Source organism: Cyprinodon tularosa, unplaced genomic scaffold (genome assembly GCF_016077235.1).
Source record: "Cyprinodon tularosa strain WSP-4 unplaced genomic scaffold, ASM1607723v1 ctg162, whole genome shotgun sequence".
NCBI lineage: Eukaryota > Metazoa > Chordata > Actinopteri > Cyprinodontiformes > Cyprinodontidae > Cyprinodon > Cyprinodon tularosa.
The window spans coordinates 266,563-282,500 of record NW_024038460.1 but is presented as its reverse complement, the minus strand read 5'-3'; the positions used below and the strand labels follow the sequence as shown (position 1 = coordinate 282,500).

At 39.3% G+C, this 15,938-nt stretch overlaps 1 protein-coding gene across 2 annotated transcripts in view; it reads left to right on the top strand.

The window, feature by feature from the left end:
* The window catches only part of odf2a (outer dense fiber of sperm tails 2a), a 15,378-nt gene extending 260 nt beyond the window's left edge, over nt 1–15,118 (top strand). The window contains exons 2-19 of one of the 2 annotated variants that reach the window (XM_038280616.1): nt 1,515–1,631; nt 1,823–1,921; nt 2,005–2,187; nt 3,793–3,980; nt 6,716–6,851; nt 6,928–7,044; nt 7,565–7,639; nt 9,376–9,447; nt 9,527–9,643; nt 9,716–9,901; nt 9,978–10,090; nt 10,321–10,456; nt 10,537–10,647; nt 10,730–10,993; nt 11,295–11,395; nt 11,561–11,723; nt 14,568–14,693; nt 14,767–15,118. In XM_038280616.1, the coding sequence (XP_038136544.1) occupies nt 1,515–1,631; nt 1,823–1,921; nt 2,005–2,187; nt 3,793–3,980; nt 6,716–6,851; nt 6,928–7,044; nt 7,565–7,639; nt 9,376–9,447; nt 9,527–9,643; nt 9,716–9,901; nt 9,978–10,090; nt 10,321–10,456; nt 10,537–10,647; nt 10,730–10,993; nt 11,295–11,395; nt 11,561–11,723; nt 14,568–14,693; nt 14,767–14,937 (2,475 nt within the window). In that variant the 3' untranslated portion in view covers nt 14,938–15,118. The remainder of the gene's footprint in view (nt 1–1,514; nt 1,632–1,822; nt 1,922–2,004; nt 2,188–3,792; nt 3,981–6,715; nt 6,852–6,927; nt 7,045–7,564; nt 7,640–9,375; nt 9,448–9,526; nt 9,644–9,715; nt 9,902–9,977; nt 10,091–10,320; nt 10,457–10,536; nt 10,648–10,729; nt 10,994–11,294; nt 11,396–11,560; nt 11,724–14,567; nt 14,694–14,766) is intronic. The other variant, XM_038280617.1, reaches the window with a different exon arrangement.
* The last annotated feature ends 820 nt before the right edge of the window (nt 15,119–15,938 follow it).

Genomic DNA, 15,938 nt, shown 5'->3' with positions numbered 1-15,938 from the left:
CAAGAAATTCAAAAAATAAATCTAGTTTTTTTCCCAGTTTTTTTCTTTTTCTATTCTTTGAAAAACAGATTCTAACAACTTTTTTCATTTGAAAATAGAAACAAGGATTTCGGGTAAAATTTAGATTTTATTTCCATTTAAACAAATTATTACAGATAAGTGTATTTCTACCTAAAATAATTTAATCAGCTGCACAATGGTGCTTAGATTAAAGGGAAGGGATATATTACTACTGAGGTGCAACAACTTTTACATTTAAGGTTTCAACTATTTGTAAAAAAAAAAAAAAAAAATTATTGAATATGTTGATCAATTGGTGCTCATAGAATAGGTTTACATCTAAATATTGCTCTTCTTTATACTCTATAAATATAAAATAAATAAATTAAATAATAATAAATAAAAAATTAATGAATATTACCCTAAAGATACAGTTTTAATAGGAGAGCTTTACAAAGGTGAAAATAGAAAGATATTTGTTTTTATCTTTTGCTCAGATATGATATATCTTGTTCTAATTGATCTGCAAGTTTACAAAGATGAGCCGGTTTTAGGGATTCTCTTGCACTTCGTTGCAAATGAAGTCCAGACTTTGACTAGACCGCTCACAATTCCCCTATTTTTGAAGAAAAATCTCAGTCTGAAAAGGAGAAATTTGAAAAAAAGAAATTTAAAGGTGAAAAGATTAAATCTGAAATGATAAAGGATGAAATAACAAAAAAAAATTACAAAAAAAAAAAAATCAGATATAAAGATTTTGAACCAAGAAATTCTAAGAAAAACGTGTTTTTTTTACACTTTCCATTTACAAAAGAAGTTCTTTGCTTGCAAAATACTGGAGCAAAACATCATAGAATTATACTTAGACTAATTTTATTTCTCCCTTGGGATTACTCCTTCAGGGAAATTCTTGTTCCAGTAGCTTATATACAGGGTACGAAGAGTTAAAGCAAGATGCCATTAAAGATAAAAATATGACAGACAATACAAACAGAGTGAATACAGTACTAAAAAAAGAAAAAAGGTCATGGAATATGTTTCCCTAAGATATAAAAATATCTGCACAGCAGAGAGCTAAGGGAAGAGTACACAGTAGTTGACTTGGGTTATTGCATTGCACTGCAGAAATGTACTGACCTTATAAATAAGTAAAAAAAAAAAATACACATTAGTTGGCATGAGTTATTTCCCAGTGAGAGAGAAGAATATTGCACATGAGTGACAATAGGTAATGTTTTGCATAAGATGTCCAAGGAGGGGGGAGATGATTCTTGTCCCTCTTCCACGTCAGGAAGGGGATCCCCTGCCAGAAGCCATAGAGTGAAAAAGTTCAGACATCCCTGCTTGAGAAATACTCATCAAAGTCAGGCTGAACATAAACCTAATTGCTTAAACAGAGGCTTTATTCTTGTTACTTCTATTAAACACTAAACATTAAATATAAATGTAGGTTCCCATTGTGTTTTGGGATAGCGACATCATCACAGTCACTTATGGCTGCCTTGCTTCCTCAGAGTAAAGCCATGAAGAACCGGTCCGGTTCCCCCCCAGTGCACGTGCACGTCAGTGATGCCACGCCGGTCCACGTGCACGTGAAGAGCCAGAGGACGGCTCCTGGCAGGACGCCTCAGGTCGGTGAGAGGCCGAGCTCTCCCTCTGCTCCCCTCCTTTCTGTTTCTCACCTTTTCCATGATGCAGCGTCTTCTTCTGCTGCTAGATTGATGTTAGTAGAACCAGCTGGCTCCTCTTCGGCTCTGATTTCCCTCATAAAAATCCGATCTTCTCAGATACAGAAGGTTCTGTTTCATTCGTGTTTTTCAAGGGGAAGGTGAATGTGGAAAATTCGAGGCTTCGTCCGACAGCGAAGGTCCAAACTCGAGTGCCTTGGATCCCTCCAGGAAAGGCTTCCTACAAGTGGGAGGTTAGGAATCTTCTGGGACACTCCTCCTTCCTTAGATCGCATCCCCTGGTTAATCTCATCCCTGAGACTCTGTTTTATTTAAGGGACCGACTCAAAGCCTGGAGATCACACCACCGCCCCCAGAACCAGAACCTGAGCGCTCCCAGTCTGTGCTGCGTGTGTCGGATCTCACGTCAGAGGAAGAGGAAGTTCTGCAGGGCCGGATCAGCCATTATGAGAGGAAGATCGAGAGCTTAATGAGTGAAGTTTGCTCTCTTAGGACGGAGGTAGGTTCTACAGATGCACCAATCCACAACCTACTCATCTGGTTTTCTGATACCACTGCTGTTTTTTTGCTTTTAGCCTGAATTTTTTTTTTTAAATAAGTCATAAACTCCTCTTAACAAGCGAATAGAGATTGTCCAAATCAAAGAAAACATTAAGAATGGAGGGCAGGTGGGTGCAGCAGCAATTCACCTTACAGGATCACAAAAACATGGCTGCTTAATGCACAAATGAATTCAATTCAGTTCAGTTTATTTATATCGCGCCACTTCACAACACGTCATCTCAAGGCACTTTACAGTTCAACCAGATCATCCTGGCAGATTGAGTCAAATCTCAGGAAAACTAGTTTATTGCATCGATTTATTGAATCGAAGGCAATCCCTCACACTAAGCATGCTTGCAGCGACAGTGGAGAGGAAAAACTCCCTTTGAACAGGAAGAAACCTCCAGCAGAACCAGGCTCAGTGTGAGCGGCCATCTGCTGAGGCTGACTGGGGTTCAAGGAGACAGAAGCAGACATAGAAAAAGCAGCTGTAAAAGGCGGCCCCATCCAGGAAACACACAGCCAGGCAGACGAGCTCCGAGCCAGCTCCCATGTCAGAGGATAAAGAGAGCACATCCAGTTAGTCACAGTCAGAGAAACAGAACTACACTGAAAAACAGGCCGATCTCCAACATCTAGAAACAAAGGTGTTGATGGCAGCAGCACAGCTGATATTTCTCTCCAGGATGGAGTCACAGCCAAACAGGAACAGACCAGATGAAGCTACTATGAGAAAAAGCAGAGAGAGCAGAACGTTAGAGATTGAACTAACAGATTCTGCAGAGATGAAGAATAGAGATAGAATGAAGCAGAAAGATGAAAAATGGGTCCCTATGTCCTCCAGCAGTCTAAGCCTATAGCAGCATAACTATAGAGATAGCTCAAGATAAACTGAGCTAATGGTTGAACACATGTACCTATCGGCCCACACAAGAAAAAATACTAACATTGTATCGCTCTATCTCCAGTATGAATATATGCATGTTTATCCAAAAATACTAGTAAAGGGTCAGAACAGGATGAGATAAAACAGTAAATCCAGTGAAAAGGACAGATTCCATCCTGATAAAAGATAACAGGAACGTTTCAAATGGACTTTCCTCATTAAATTAAAGACAGACGGCATTAAAGACGAACCGGGTTTCAATTTGCAGAAGCAGCTAGTTTGAATGGGAAGTCAGTGGTTTAAATGTCGAGTCAAGGAGCAACAAAAGGTCCTGCAGCTCGTTTTGAGCAGCTGAAGCTTCTGAGCATCTTATGAGCAAGATGCTCTGTGATAGCAGCAGCTGCTGCTGGAGTTGGAAAAATTGAACTTTTGCTGCTGGACGCCCTACATCAAGAAGCTTTTTTGCTTCTGCTGCATTAGTGCATTAGTTCTGGTTTGCTGGAATTTTGTCTAAAGATAAAAATAGAAATAGGAAACACAAGAATAGATCAGGACTTATTTCTGCCACTGAAAGCAGGACCATCAACAGTTTGAAACGTGGAGCTGGTGTCAGGACGTTCTCTGGATCAGAAACCTCCCTCTGCTCTGGTTTCCTGATGGTTCCTCATGCTTCAGGTGGAGCTGCGTAAGAAGGAGCAGATGCTGCAGTGTCAATCGGAGCAGCTGAACGTCTCCAAACGCGTGATCGCTGAGCAGGAGGAGGAGCTGGCCGAGGTGACCAAGGAGCTGCAGGAGACGGAGAGAGAAAACAGCCGTCTTCGTCGGTCCATGGAGAAGATGCTGGAGGAGAGCGACCCCAACAGGTACTCCTCAAAGCTGCAGCAAGGTGTCAGAAAATGTCTTTCTTTTTCTTTTTGTCAATCGTTAGGTCAAAATGTTTTAAATTAAGAAACAAAAACTAGGATTTATGAATTAAATCTCTTTGTTTCTTCACTAATATTTTATTTCAGTTCTATGTAGTTTTATTTATTTAATGCATTTGTTAATGTTTTGGTTTATTACATAAACTTAGTGTTTTGTACTGTTTTAATTTATGAAACAAAAATTAATAACAGCTGTGAAAATGTAAAAGTTTTCCTTTAACTGTAGTTGAAGTTTGTTGCATTGCTTGTTTTTCAGTTATTTATTATTTTAGTTCAAAATTTCTTATGATCAGCGTTTTTTTCCCCCAAACTTTGCCTCTGCTACACAAGCAATCAGCTTCTGGTTGGAAGATCTTTTTTTTTTCCGAACACCCAGTCATATTTTTCCTTTTGTAAACTGAGAAAACTTTTATATTTAGGTTTTTTTTTTGGTCCACTTATACATTTTTAGTTTGTTTTTTTTTGGTCCAGGTACTGGTTCTGGACTTTGGTCCTCCATACATTCATGTTTGAATCAGAAAAATTGCAGAACTTCTATACTTGGGTTCATAGTTCGGCTGTCGTCTCCTGAGCTCTCAAATTATCACCCTCTAGTGGCCGTACGATGGAGTATTAGGGCCAGGCTAGAGATTTTTATTTATTTATTTGGAGTATAAAGTCATTATATTATTAGAATAAAGTTGCAACAAGAATCGTCAAAAAACTATGAGAATAAAGTCATAAAACTACAAGAATAAAGTCAGAACTTTACAAGAATAAAGTGATAAAAGTACGGAATAAAGTCGTAAGATTAACAGAATAAAGCCACAAAAAGAATAGTCATAAAATTACGAGAATAAAGTCGTAACATTAAGGGAATAATGTCATAAAACTACGAGAATAAAGTAACATTATGAGAATAAAGTCGGAACTTTTCAAGAATAAAGTCGTATAATTACGAGAATAAATTCATAAAATTAAAGTCGTAAAAGTACGAGAATAAAGTCCTAAAACTAAGTGAATAAACTAACATAATGAGAATAAAGTCGTAACTTTACAGGAATAAAGTCATAAAATTATGAGAATAAAGTCATAAAATTATGAGAATAAAGTCGTAAAACTATGATAATAAAGTTGTAATATTACATTTTTATTTATTTATTTTTTGGTCCAGGTACTGGTTCTGGACTTTGGTCCTCCATACATCCATGTTTGAATCAGAAAAATTGCAGAAGTTCTTTACTTGGGTTCATAGTTCGGCTGTCGTCTCCTGAGCTCTCAAATCATCACCCTCTAGTGGCCGTACGATGGAGTATTAAGGCCAGGCTAGAGATTTTTTTTATTTCGAGTATAAAGTCGTAATGTTATGACTATAAAGTTACAACAAGAATCGTCAAAAAAGTATGAGAATAAAGTCATAACATCACGAGAATAATGTCATAAAACTACGAGAATAAAGGTGGAACTTTACAAGAATAAAGTCATAAAATTACGAGAATAAAGTCATAAAATTAAGAGAATAAAGTCATAAAATTAAGAGAATAAAGTAACCAAAGAATAGTCATAAAATTACAAGAATAAAGTCATAAAATTAGGAGAATAAAGTCGTAACATTACGCGAATAATGTCATAAAACTACTACAAGAATAAAGTAACATGAAAATAAAGTTGGAACTTTACAAGAATAAAGTCATAAAATTAGGAGAATACAGTCGTAAAATTACGAGAATAAAGTCATAAAATTACGAGAATAAAGTCGTAACATTACGCGAATATTGTCATGAAATTAAGAGAATAAAGTAACCAAAGAATAGTCATAAAATTACGAGAATAAAGTTGTAACATTACGCGAATAATGTCATAAAACTACGAGAATAAAGTAACATGAAAATAAAGTTGGAACTTTCCAAGAATAAAGTCATAAAATTAGGAGAATAAAGTCGTAACATTATTAGAATAAAGTAATAAATTTACGAGAATAAAGTTGTATTTTATGACAACTCTTACAAGAAGCATTTTTTTCAACTTTATTCTCGTGATATTATTACGAGAATAAAGTATTATTGTTATTAATTTTATTACGACTTTATTGTCGTAATAACAAATAATAGAAAAAGCTCTAGCTTGGCCCTGATACTCAGTCAAATGGCAGAAACGGGAAAATCCCGAATCCTAAAAGATGTCTTTTTTCTCCAGGTGTTAAAGTTCAGGTTAGGTTCTGATGACGGGTCTCTGCATCCTGCTGGTATGAATCTCAGTCAGAACTGACGATGAGCTGCACCAGTTTCTTCCCAGAACCAATCTCAGATTCTCCAGAACCTTCTTTCAGGTTCAGACTGCTGGATTCAATCCTCCTCATTTTTCCTGTTTGGAGACCTGAAGCGAGCAGCGTTTCCTGTCTCCTCTCCTGTTCTGACAGGATGATGCGTTGGCGGTCCGATAAGAGATTCTGTTCTGGTTCTGTTAGGATTTTGGACCTCAGAGGCAGATATGTTGGTCACACATAATTTCCTCCAGACTACTGGGTTATCTCCTGCTGCTAGTTTACCTGAGGAACATGTTTGTGACTTGATTCTGATCCAGATGCTGATGAAGTCCACTAATGATGCCTCAATTATCAAAGATTATTTATTTCTCCTTCTGCAATTGCAGAGAAGGGTGTTTGAATTCTATCTGCTTGGTTCTGGTGTTTCCAGAGTGGACGGTTCTCCTCAGGATCCGGATGTTCTGCTCCGGAAGCTGATGGATGCTGAAGCTGCTGCATCTGCAGCTGCTCAGCAGGTTTCTGCTCTGAAACAGTCCGTCTCTCAGCTCTTCAGCTCGGGTGGAAATGTGAGTTTCTGCTCCATACCTGAGCGAAGACATGAACCCGCTGCGTTTCCTCTGAACCGTTTCTTTCCCGCTGCAGAAGTTGTCGTCTTCGGGTTTGGCCCATCAGAAGGACCTGCTGCTGAAGAAACTGGAGACGTTTGAGGCCACGAACCGAACTCTGAGGCAGCTCCTCAGAGAGCAGAGGGAGTCCCAGGTAACACCGGAGAAACCGGGAATAAAAAAGCTTTTTCACAATTTGTCCAGTTCCACAAAATTTTATCCATTTTTATTTGGATATCTGCTGCAGACAAACACAGAACAGAAACTAGTGCAGGGAGAAGGGAAAAAAAACAACAGTTTACAAAGTTTATGACCAAAAACCTCTGCAAGTTTTTCAGAGAACAATAGAGAACAACCATCAGCGTGCTGATCAGGGAACCCAGCAGATCAGGGATGTTTTTGTTCTAAAACAACCTTCCAGGCTTTGAACATCTCGCAGAGTTCAACTCAGTCCTTCTTCTGAAGGAGGATGGACCACCCGTCTTCTTTGGTGGAAATGAAAAGTCGTGTTCGCCACCTAAGCTGAGATATTTTGGTTGGAAACTTGAAAAAATGTGGAAAAAACTTTGCAGGGTGTATATTTGTCATGCACAGTTCGATGTACTGAACTCCTCACCCAGAATCAGAACCTGGGCATGAACTGTTCTCGTTGTTTGTGGTTTGGCTCTGAGCAGATGGAGTCCATCGGACTGTCAGAGCAGAAGGAGGTTCTACTGAAGAGGCTCGCTGACACAGAGGCAGAAAAAGCTGTGAGTTCTAACGGTCAAGATCTGGACCACAAGTGTGTTTTCCTTCATCCTCATCTGCAGCTTCGCTGAAGTTCTGTCAGAAACTTATGATGATGGGACGTAGAAAACGGCGTGTTAATCTGTGATTTCAGAGCAGATTCGAAAGGTCCTGCTAACTCAAAAATGAGATGAACACAAACACACAAAAAAAATGATGAGTCAAAATTATGAGAATAAAGTCGTATAATTACGAGAATAAAGTCGTAAAATTACGAGAATAAAGTCGTAAAATTACGAGAATAAAGTCGTAAAATTACGAGAATAAAGTCATTAAGTTACGAGAATAAAGTCATAAGATTACGAGAATAAAGTCGTAATGTTACGAGAATAAGTTCGTAAAGTTACGAGAATAAAGTCGTAAAGTTACGAGAATAAAGTCGTAAAGTTACGAGAATAAAGTCGTAAAGTTACGAGAATAAAGTTGTAAAGTTACGAGAATAAAGTCGTAATGCTATGAGAATAAAGTCATTAAGTTACGAGAATAAAGTCGTAATGCTATGAGAATAAAGTCATTAAGTTACGAGAATAAAGTCGTAATGTTACGAGAATAAGTTGGTAAAGTTACGAGAATAAAGTCGTAAAGTTACGAAAATTAAGTCATAAAATTATGAGAATAAAGTCGTAATGCTATGAGAATAAAGTCGTTAAGTTACGAGAATAAAGTCATAAGATTACGAGAATAAAGTCATAATGTTACGAGAATAAAGTCATAAGATTACGAAAATAAAGTCGTAATGTTAAGAGAATAAGTTCGTAAAGTTACGAGAATAAAGTCGTAAAGTTACGAGAATGAAGTCATAAAATTATGAGAATAAAGTCGTAATGCTATGAGAATAAAGTCGTTAAGTTACGAGAATAAAGTCATAAGATTACGAGAATAAAGTCGTAAAGTTACGAGAATAAAGTCGTAAAATCACGAGAATAAAGTTGTAATATTACAAAAATAAAGTCGTAAAATTAGGAGAACAAAGTTGTAACATTCCGAGAATAAAGTCGTAACATAACAAGAATAAAGTCGTAATATTACGAGAATAAAGTCGTAAAAATATGAGAATAAACTCGTAATATTACGAGAATAAAGTCCTAAAATTATGAGAACACAGTTGTAATATTACGAGAATAAAGTCGTAAAAATATGAGCATAAAGTCGTAATATTACGAGAATAAAGTCATAAAAATATGAGAATAAAGTCGTAATATTATGAGAATAAAGTCGTAATATTATGAGAATAAAGTTGTATAATTATGAGAATAAAGTCGTGAAAATATGAGAATAGAGTCGTGAAAATATGAGAATAAAGTCGTAAAAATATGAGAATAAAGTCGTAATATTATGAGAATAAAGTCGTAAAATTATGAGAATAAAGTCATAAAATTACGTGAATGACATATTTTATGACAACTCTTACAAGAAGCATTTTTTTTTCAACTTATTCTCGTAATAAGAAAAATAGAAAAAGCTCCTTATTGCATGTCCTAAAAAAGTTAGCATTTGTAATTTAGCGTGTCTTTAAATATCAGGACCATAGTGTGTATAAAGGCTTTCCTTTCTATCTTCACGCCAATTTCTCAATATTTTCAGACAAATTGATCTCTCATATTTAAGCTACTCAGGGACCTTCTGCTGTTGAACGTGTTTCCTTTCACTGTGAGGTGCTGATCTGTGACCTCCCTGTCCGTTTTTTTTTTTTTACCAGAACCTTCTTGAGAAGCTTCAGGAGAAAGACAGGGAGCTTCATCAGCTCTCCAACCTGCTGGACTCAGAGAAGGTATCAGGACTAAAACGCATCCAAACCCAGATGAGGCCTGGTTATTATATTGTCTTCTGTTTTTTTATTTTAAATGCAGGTAAATGCTAAGAGCTCAGCAGATTTGTCCAGGACTCTGGAGTCGACCAGAGCTCATCTCCAGGGACAGTTACGCAGCAAAGAAGCAGAAAACAACCGACTCAGCGTTCAGATAAAGGTCAGCTGGAGTTCTTTGACCCGTAGAGGTTTACTTCTACAGCGACCCATGAACTGAGCTTTGCTCCTCCAGAACCTGGAGCGGGCAGCCAATCAGCAGAGGGCAGAGATGGATCATGTGACGGAGCAGCTGAACCGACTGAAGCAGGAGGCGCTGGAGGATCGGGAAGCTCTGAAACGAGCCACCAAAGCTCAGAAACATCGAGCGGCGCGCAGTGAGGACGCTGCAGGACAGCTGAGCGTGCAGCTGCTGCAGATGGTGGGACTGATGCTCCTCCTGATGTCCCCCCACCTGTTAGTAAACCCACCCTGGTTAACTCTGACGCTGTGTCCAGCAGGAGAAGCAGGTGGATGAAGCTCTGGCAGCAGCTGAGGTCTGGCAGCACCGACACGCAGAGGAAGCCAAGGAGAAAGGTCAGCTGGAGATGGAGCTGAGTCTGCTGAACAGGTAACTGGATCCAAACCGTGTTCAGATGTTTGGTTCCAAAGGAGAACAAAGAGAGAGGCTGAAAATCTGAGCAACAAGAGAAAAACATGTAGATTTATCTTATTCCAGGAAGGATTAAAATCCTCCATAATTTAGGCTTCATGTTGTTGTTTCCCTTCGTTCCTCCTCTCGTGATCCGAATTTTCCGACTTTAACAAAGAGCTGGAATGTTTTCTTTTGTGTTCTATCAGCCGGATATCGGAGCTGAGCGAGCAGCTGCAGAGCGTGCAGGAAAGGGGTCGATCGGAGAGGGAGGCGTTGCTGGATCGCCTGCATGGAGTGACTGCAGAGAACGCTGCTGCTAAACTGGAGAACCAGAACCTAAAGGTAGGGTGGATATGATCTGAGCTCCGCTTCTGGATCTCCTCCCGATCTCTGAAGGCATAAAACGTTGGGTCTTTGCGCAGGCCTCGGCATCTGCAGCGGAGGAAAAGCTGAGCTTGTCTCAGTCAGAGCTTCAGCAGGTCAGAGCCACAATCAGGCAGTATGAGGCTCTGCTGGAAAGCTATAAGATCCAGGTACTGGAGGTTCTGTAGAAGTTCCGCTGAGACCAGACCCAGCGTCGCTCAGGGCTTATTTCCTGTCCAACAAACTCTGCAGGTCGGGAAAACCCGGGCCGAAGCCGAGCAGTGCTCTTCCCAGGTGGCTCAAGCAGAGCGGGAGGCCCAGTCGGTGCAGGAGGAGCTGGAGAAGGAGATCAAGGAGGTGCGCAGGGAGCTCCTGGGTCGGCTTTCGGACCTGGAGGTTCTTCCGGAGTCTTTGCGGCGCTGCCAGCTGCAGCTGCAGGACGCTCAGGATCAGGAACGTCTCCTGGAGAGACGGAACGTGGAGCTCAGCACCAACCTGACGGAGCTCCGTCTGAAGGTCACAGCAGGTTTCTCCTTCAAACTCAGTAGAACATCTCTACATGAACAGCTGCAGCACACGATGGACATCATCTCTGCTCAGATCAAATGTTTTATCACTTCCAGACACACTGCTGATATTCCAGGATCCTTCACCAGAACATTCCAGAACCTCAGTCACTGTTTCAGTCCTTTTTAGATCTCCCGAAGCTTCCTAGAATCTTTTAGTCCCAACCTTAGTTTGGAATCAATGGCTGAGAACTTGGAGACCCACAGAGATGTTCACTCCTTTCTCTCACTGAGATTCTGCATTTTCACAGATGGAGACCCAGGGACACCAGATGGATCTCCTGAGGCAGAAGAACAAAGTTCTGATGGAGGAGAACCAACAGCTTCAGCTCAGAGCAGAGTCTCTGGACCGGTCAGTGACTTCCTGATTCAGAACAAACACTAAACTCACATGTTTGAGAACTTTGCTCTTTTTGTGTGAAAAAGCTGCTAGAAAGATTCAGCAGCCTTCAGCCTGAACCGAATCCTGATCCGACCCTTAGCTCCAAGTCCTGTTCCCTCTCCTGTCATCCATCAGGAAGCTGGAGGAAGTTTCCAGCCAGAACTCTGACCTTCTAACCGTCATCTCCAAACGGGACAAGACCATCCGCAGCAATCAGCTCTCCCTGGAAGAGAAGACGAGAGAATGTTCCCTGCTGAGCCGGAAGCTGGAGGCGGCTCTGGACGACGCCCGCCAGCAGGTGACACACGGCCCGCCGTCTCTGAGCCGAAAAAGGAGGATGAAACCACAAAACGACCTGGGAAAATAAATCAGGAATAAAAATCTGTAATCAGTCAACATAGAACCGGAAAAAAAGAGAAGGAAAAACGGTCAGACTGGAAAAAAATTGAAATATAGAAGTTTTTTTTCTTAAAATAAGTGCATTTTTTCTTGGATTAAGGAGGCAAAAGAGACATTTTGCCAAAGGAACAAGACAATTTACACTTAAAATAAGAAAACACAATTGCATTGTGTTATTTCAAGTGCATTTTATCTAATTATCTTATTTTAAGAGTAAAAATACCAATTCCATTGGCAAACTATCTCATTTACCTGCTCAAATTAAGGTTAAATGCACTTCATTTAAGAAATTCTTACTTATTTCTTGATCGTTTTTCCAGTGCAGAATTTGGCTAAAGTTTAAAATAAATTTAATGTGATAAAACCTCAGGAACAAATTCATGTTAAAATGTCATAAACAGGAATAAAACCTGGAAGAATTTGATATGAAAACAGCAACTAAAGGATTTAATCTTAATAGATTTAACTTAAAACTACAAAAAAGGACAAACTCAGGAAATATGTAGATTAGAAAGTAAAATTAAAATTTGAATGAAACCACGGCTGAAACAGTTAATCAGATTAATCGATTATTGAAATAATCTAATTTAGTAATTGATTAATCATTATGTGGAGTATAGAGACTAAAATATGCCTTTTAGCTGACAGAGCGATCCACTTAGAGCAGTAACTATACCAAGATTGTAAAAAAATATGTAAACATTTTGCAGTTAAGTTAATAAAAACTTTTATGTCTGTCAATATTCTCTATCCAGAACTCCTCAAGTGGAAAAGATTTAGTTTCACCTGGTTTAATTTCATAAAAAAATCTTCTTTAAGGAACCATTGGCTATTCGATTATTAATTAAAAAAAATTAATCAACAGATTAAGGTTGCAAAATATTCGTTAGTTGCAGTCCTAGATGAAACCACAATAACATTCTGATAGAGGTTTGAGAAAACTGGAACAATTTGAGGATAGAAGTAGAAAAAATGTTTTTTTTTTTTATCGATTTAAGATCAAAACAAGGTTAAAATCAGATATAATTCTGAATAAAATCAGGTTTAACTTTGATAAAACTGGGCTGAACTTTGATAAAACTAGGATAGGTTTTAGATTTTAGATAAAGCAGGGATTAAATCACTATAATTGTAGGTTAAAACTAATAAAGTAAAACAGAGGAAACAGCTTGAATGTTTTCCATTCCTCGATTATCTAGCCTCGTGAGACCATCCTGATCTCGCGAGCTTTCAAGGTTTCGCTAATCAGTCTGGAGACTCTCCGTTAAAGAAAATTTGGAGCCGTTCACCAAACGAACGTCCAATCAGCGTTGGTTTTGAGGCGGGTTGAGGTGTGATGCAACGAGAAGCGCGACAGTTCAGTCTAAAGAACATGGCGGCTTCAGCCGATGAAACTAGCGTTAGCGTGGCTATCGAGCAAGTTTTATCGGAATTACAGAGTATTTCTTCACTGAAAGAAGAGCAAAACACTGCTCTGGAGGCTTTTCTCAGAGGAAAAGATGTTTTTGCTCTTCTCCTGACTGGTTTCTGCAAGAGTTTGATCTATCAATCGGCTCCTCTTCGTCGTCGCTCTGTTAGTATGTCATATGCTTCGTTGATCTGATTGATTTATTTGGCCTGTCTATCACCAACATAGGCCAATCAGCTAACCAGTATTTTCGCTCCTTCCCAAAATTACTTCAACGGAAGGTTTCCAGATGGATATGCGGAGCAAATCCATCTGGCGGAGTCAGGTTATCGATTATCTTCCTCTCTTAAAGGAGAAACCAGTTGAACTCCTCCAGGCCAGTATCGGCGGGTTCTCGTTCATACAGTTCCAAGCTAGTGAACCGTATGAATCCATGTATCATTCATTCTTTCATTTTTTTTTTTTTTATTAAAACCTAAAATTAAAAAGGAAAAAATACACTTCTTTTCTCACTATTTGTTTCCCAATAAAACGGACAATCACGCTCATTATGTGTTTTTCCTTTCTGTTTTGGAAGCAAATAGTGAGAAAACGAGTGAATTTTTGCATTTTTTATTTTTGGTTTTAATTTGAAAAGAAAAGAACGAATGATACACGGATTATGGATTCGTATGCAGTAGATAACATTTAATTTAGCTTTTCAGAATAAAAAGCCTCTTTGGAGCCCCTCCGCTTCCTTAAATTGCCACCAACACCGAAAATCCTGACCGATGTTAACCCTCATGTTACTTTTTTTTTATTTTTGGAATTGTAAACATTTATAAAACAATATTTATATTTCTATTTTAGTAAAATTTATACTTTTATTCTGCGAATCTAGAAGTTTTGTTCATTCTTTTTTATAAAAAGTTGTGGCTACGACCTTAAAAGATGAGGAGCTTTTATTAGTTTGACCTTTCAACCCTGGAGCTCGGTGCTCTAGATCTCACATGATCACTAAACCTAAACCTGAGCTTATGCTGGTGAAGAGTCTCAGTCATTCAGGTCATAGTCAATCCAAAAAAGTTTAAAAATAAACAATCCACTTGATTTTGTTTCCAATTTTGAAGACGTTTCGCTTTAAATCCAGGAAGGTTTTGCAATTCAAAATGTCAGAATCAGCGTTGAGTAGCATAAAGCCTCGAACTCAACGCTATTTCTGACATTTTGAATGGAAAAAGTTTCCTGGAAGGGAAGCAAAACGTCTTCAAACTTGGAAACAAAGTCCAGCGGATTGTTTTCTAAACCTGAGCGTCTCTCCTCCAGTGAGTGTAAAAGAATGTGTCATGTTTCCAGATCTCAGAGACCAGAGAACGGGCCATGACCAAAGAACGCTCCACCAAATCCAAGATCCTGGAGCTGGAGACCCAGCTGAGCCGGACCGCCTCAGAGATCGACCAGCTGAGACGCCACAAAGAGGAGGTGACATCAGCGGCGCTCTTTTTGCTTCCTGCCTCCTCCTCCGTTACGTCTCTAACCTGCTATTGGTTCTCAGGTGGAGAGGCGGTACCAGAGCCGGCTGCAGGATCTGAAGGACCGCCTGGAGCAGTCCGACAGCACCAACCGAAGCCTCCAGAACTACGTCCAGTTTCTCAAAGCGTCCTACACCGACGCTTTTAGTGATGTGGCCCTCGCCGGCTCCCTGCGGGCCCCCTCTCCCCTCTGACCGCCTCAAAAGAAGACCTGATCGGTTCAGCTCCGGCAGTCTGCATCTTCTCATCTTAGCAGGATGCGGTCACCATGGCAACAGATGCTGGGAACCAAATGTATTTGTGCTCAGTCATTATCACCAGTATGTATAGAACATTTTGCTTCCAGACCTTCCAGTGATCCAACGGACTGGTTCCACTGGTTCCAGTGGACTTCCTCATGGTTGATCCTGACAGTCAGCGTCTGGATGTTGTTTCATTAATGTGGGTCAGTGGCTGTAATTGATCGTCTGCTGCCAGTTTTTCAGGAAATGAGTCGGAATCAGAGAATCTGGGTCGGCTGATTTAGACGGCGACCAGAAGACTTGGATGTTTAGAAGCTCCTTCCCTCTAACTGATTCCCTGGAATCAAACCTAATGGTCTAAATTTAAGACAGATTTTAAAGATTCTTCTTCCTTATTTTATTGCTTGTCATTAAATTGAGGGTTTTTATGTAAGCAGCTGCTCTCATGTGACTGAGAACAGAAGAAGCCTCAGGGTTTTTCATGCAGCAGCTTCCAACATACAGGTTTTTGTACTGTTTACAAAATGTTTTATACTGCTGAAGAACTTTTTACATCTTGTTCTGTGTTATCTGTCTGTCTATGATTAAATGCTTCATTGCATTAAGATCCAGTGAGTCTATCAATACTGTCCTTGAAGTTCCAGTCAACCTGTGTTTTGCATTAACAAAACCATCAAGAATACTGTATATTTATTCTTTGACTTTCATAAAACATCTTGTTTTGGTTTTACTAAAGGTTAAATAAGGATTTTCTACATTCCTGCAGAAGTGGGATGTTGGAATTAGCTCATGATCAGATGATCTGTCTGCTGATGAGGGCGGGTCTGGAGGATGTCCCCAATGTGATATACAAGCAGGAAAACAGTTTGTAATGGCGATACAGAAAAAAGAATCTTGTGTCTTTTATTGGACCAAGGATATAAACATAATGATCGCAGAACTGAAGTGTGAAT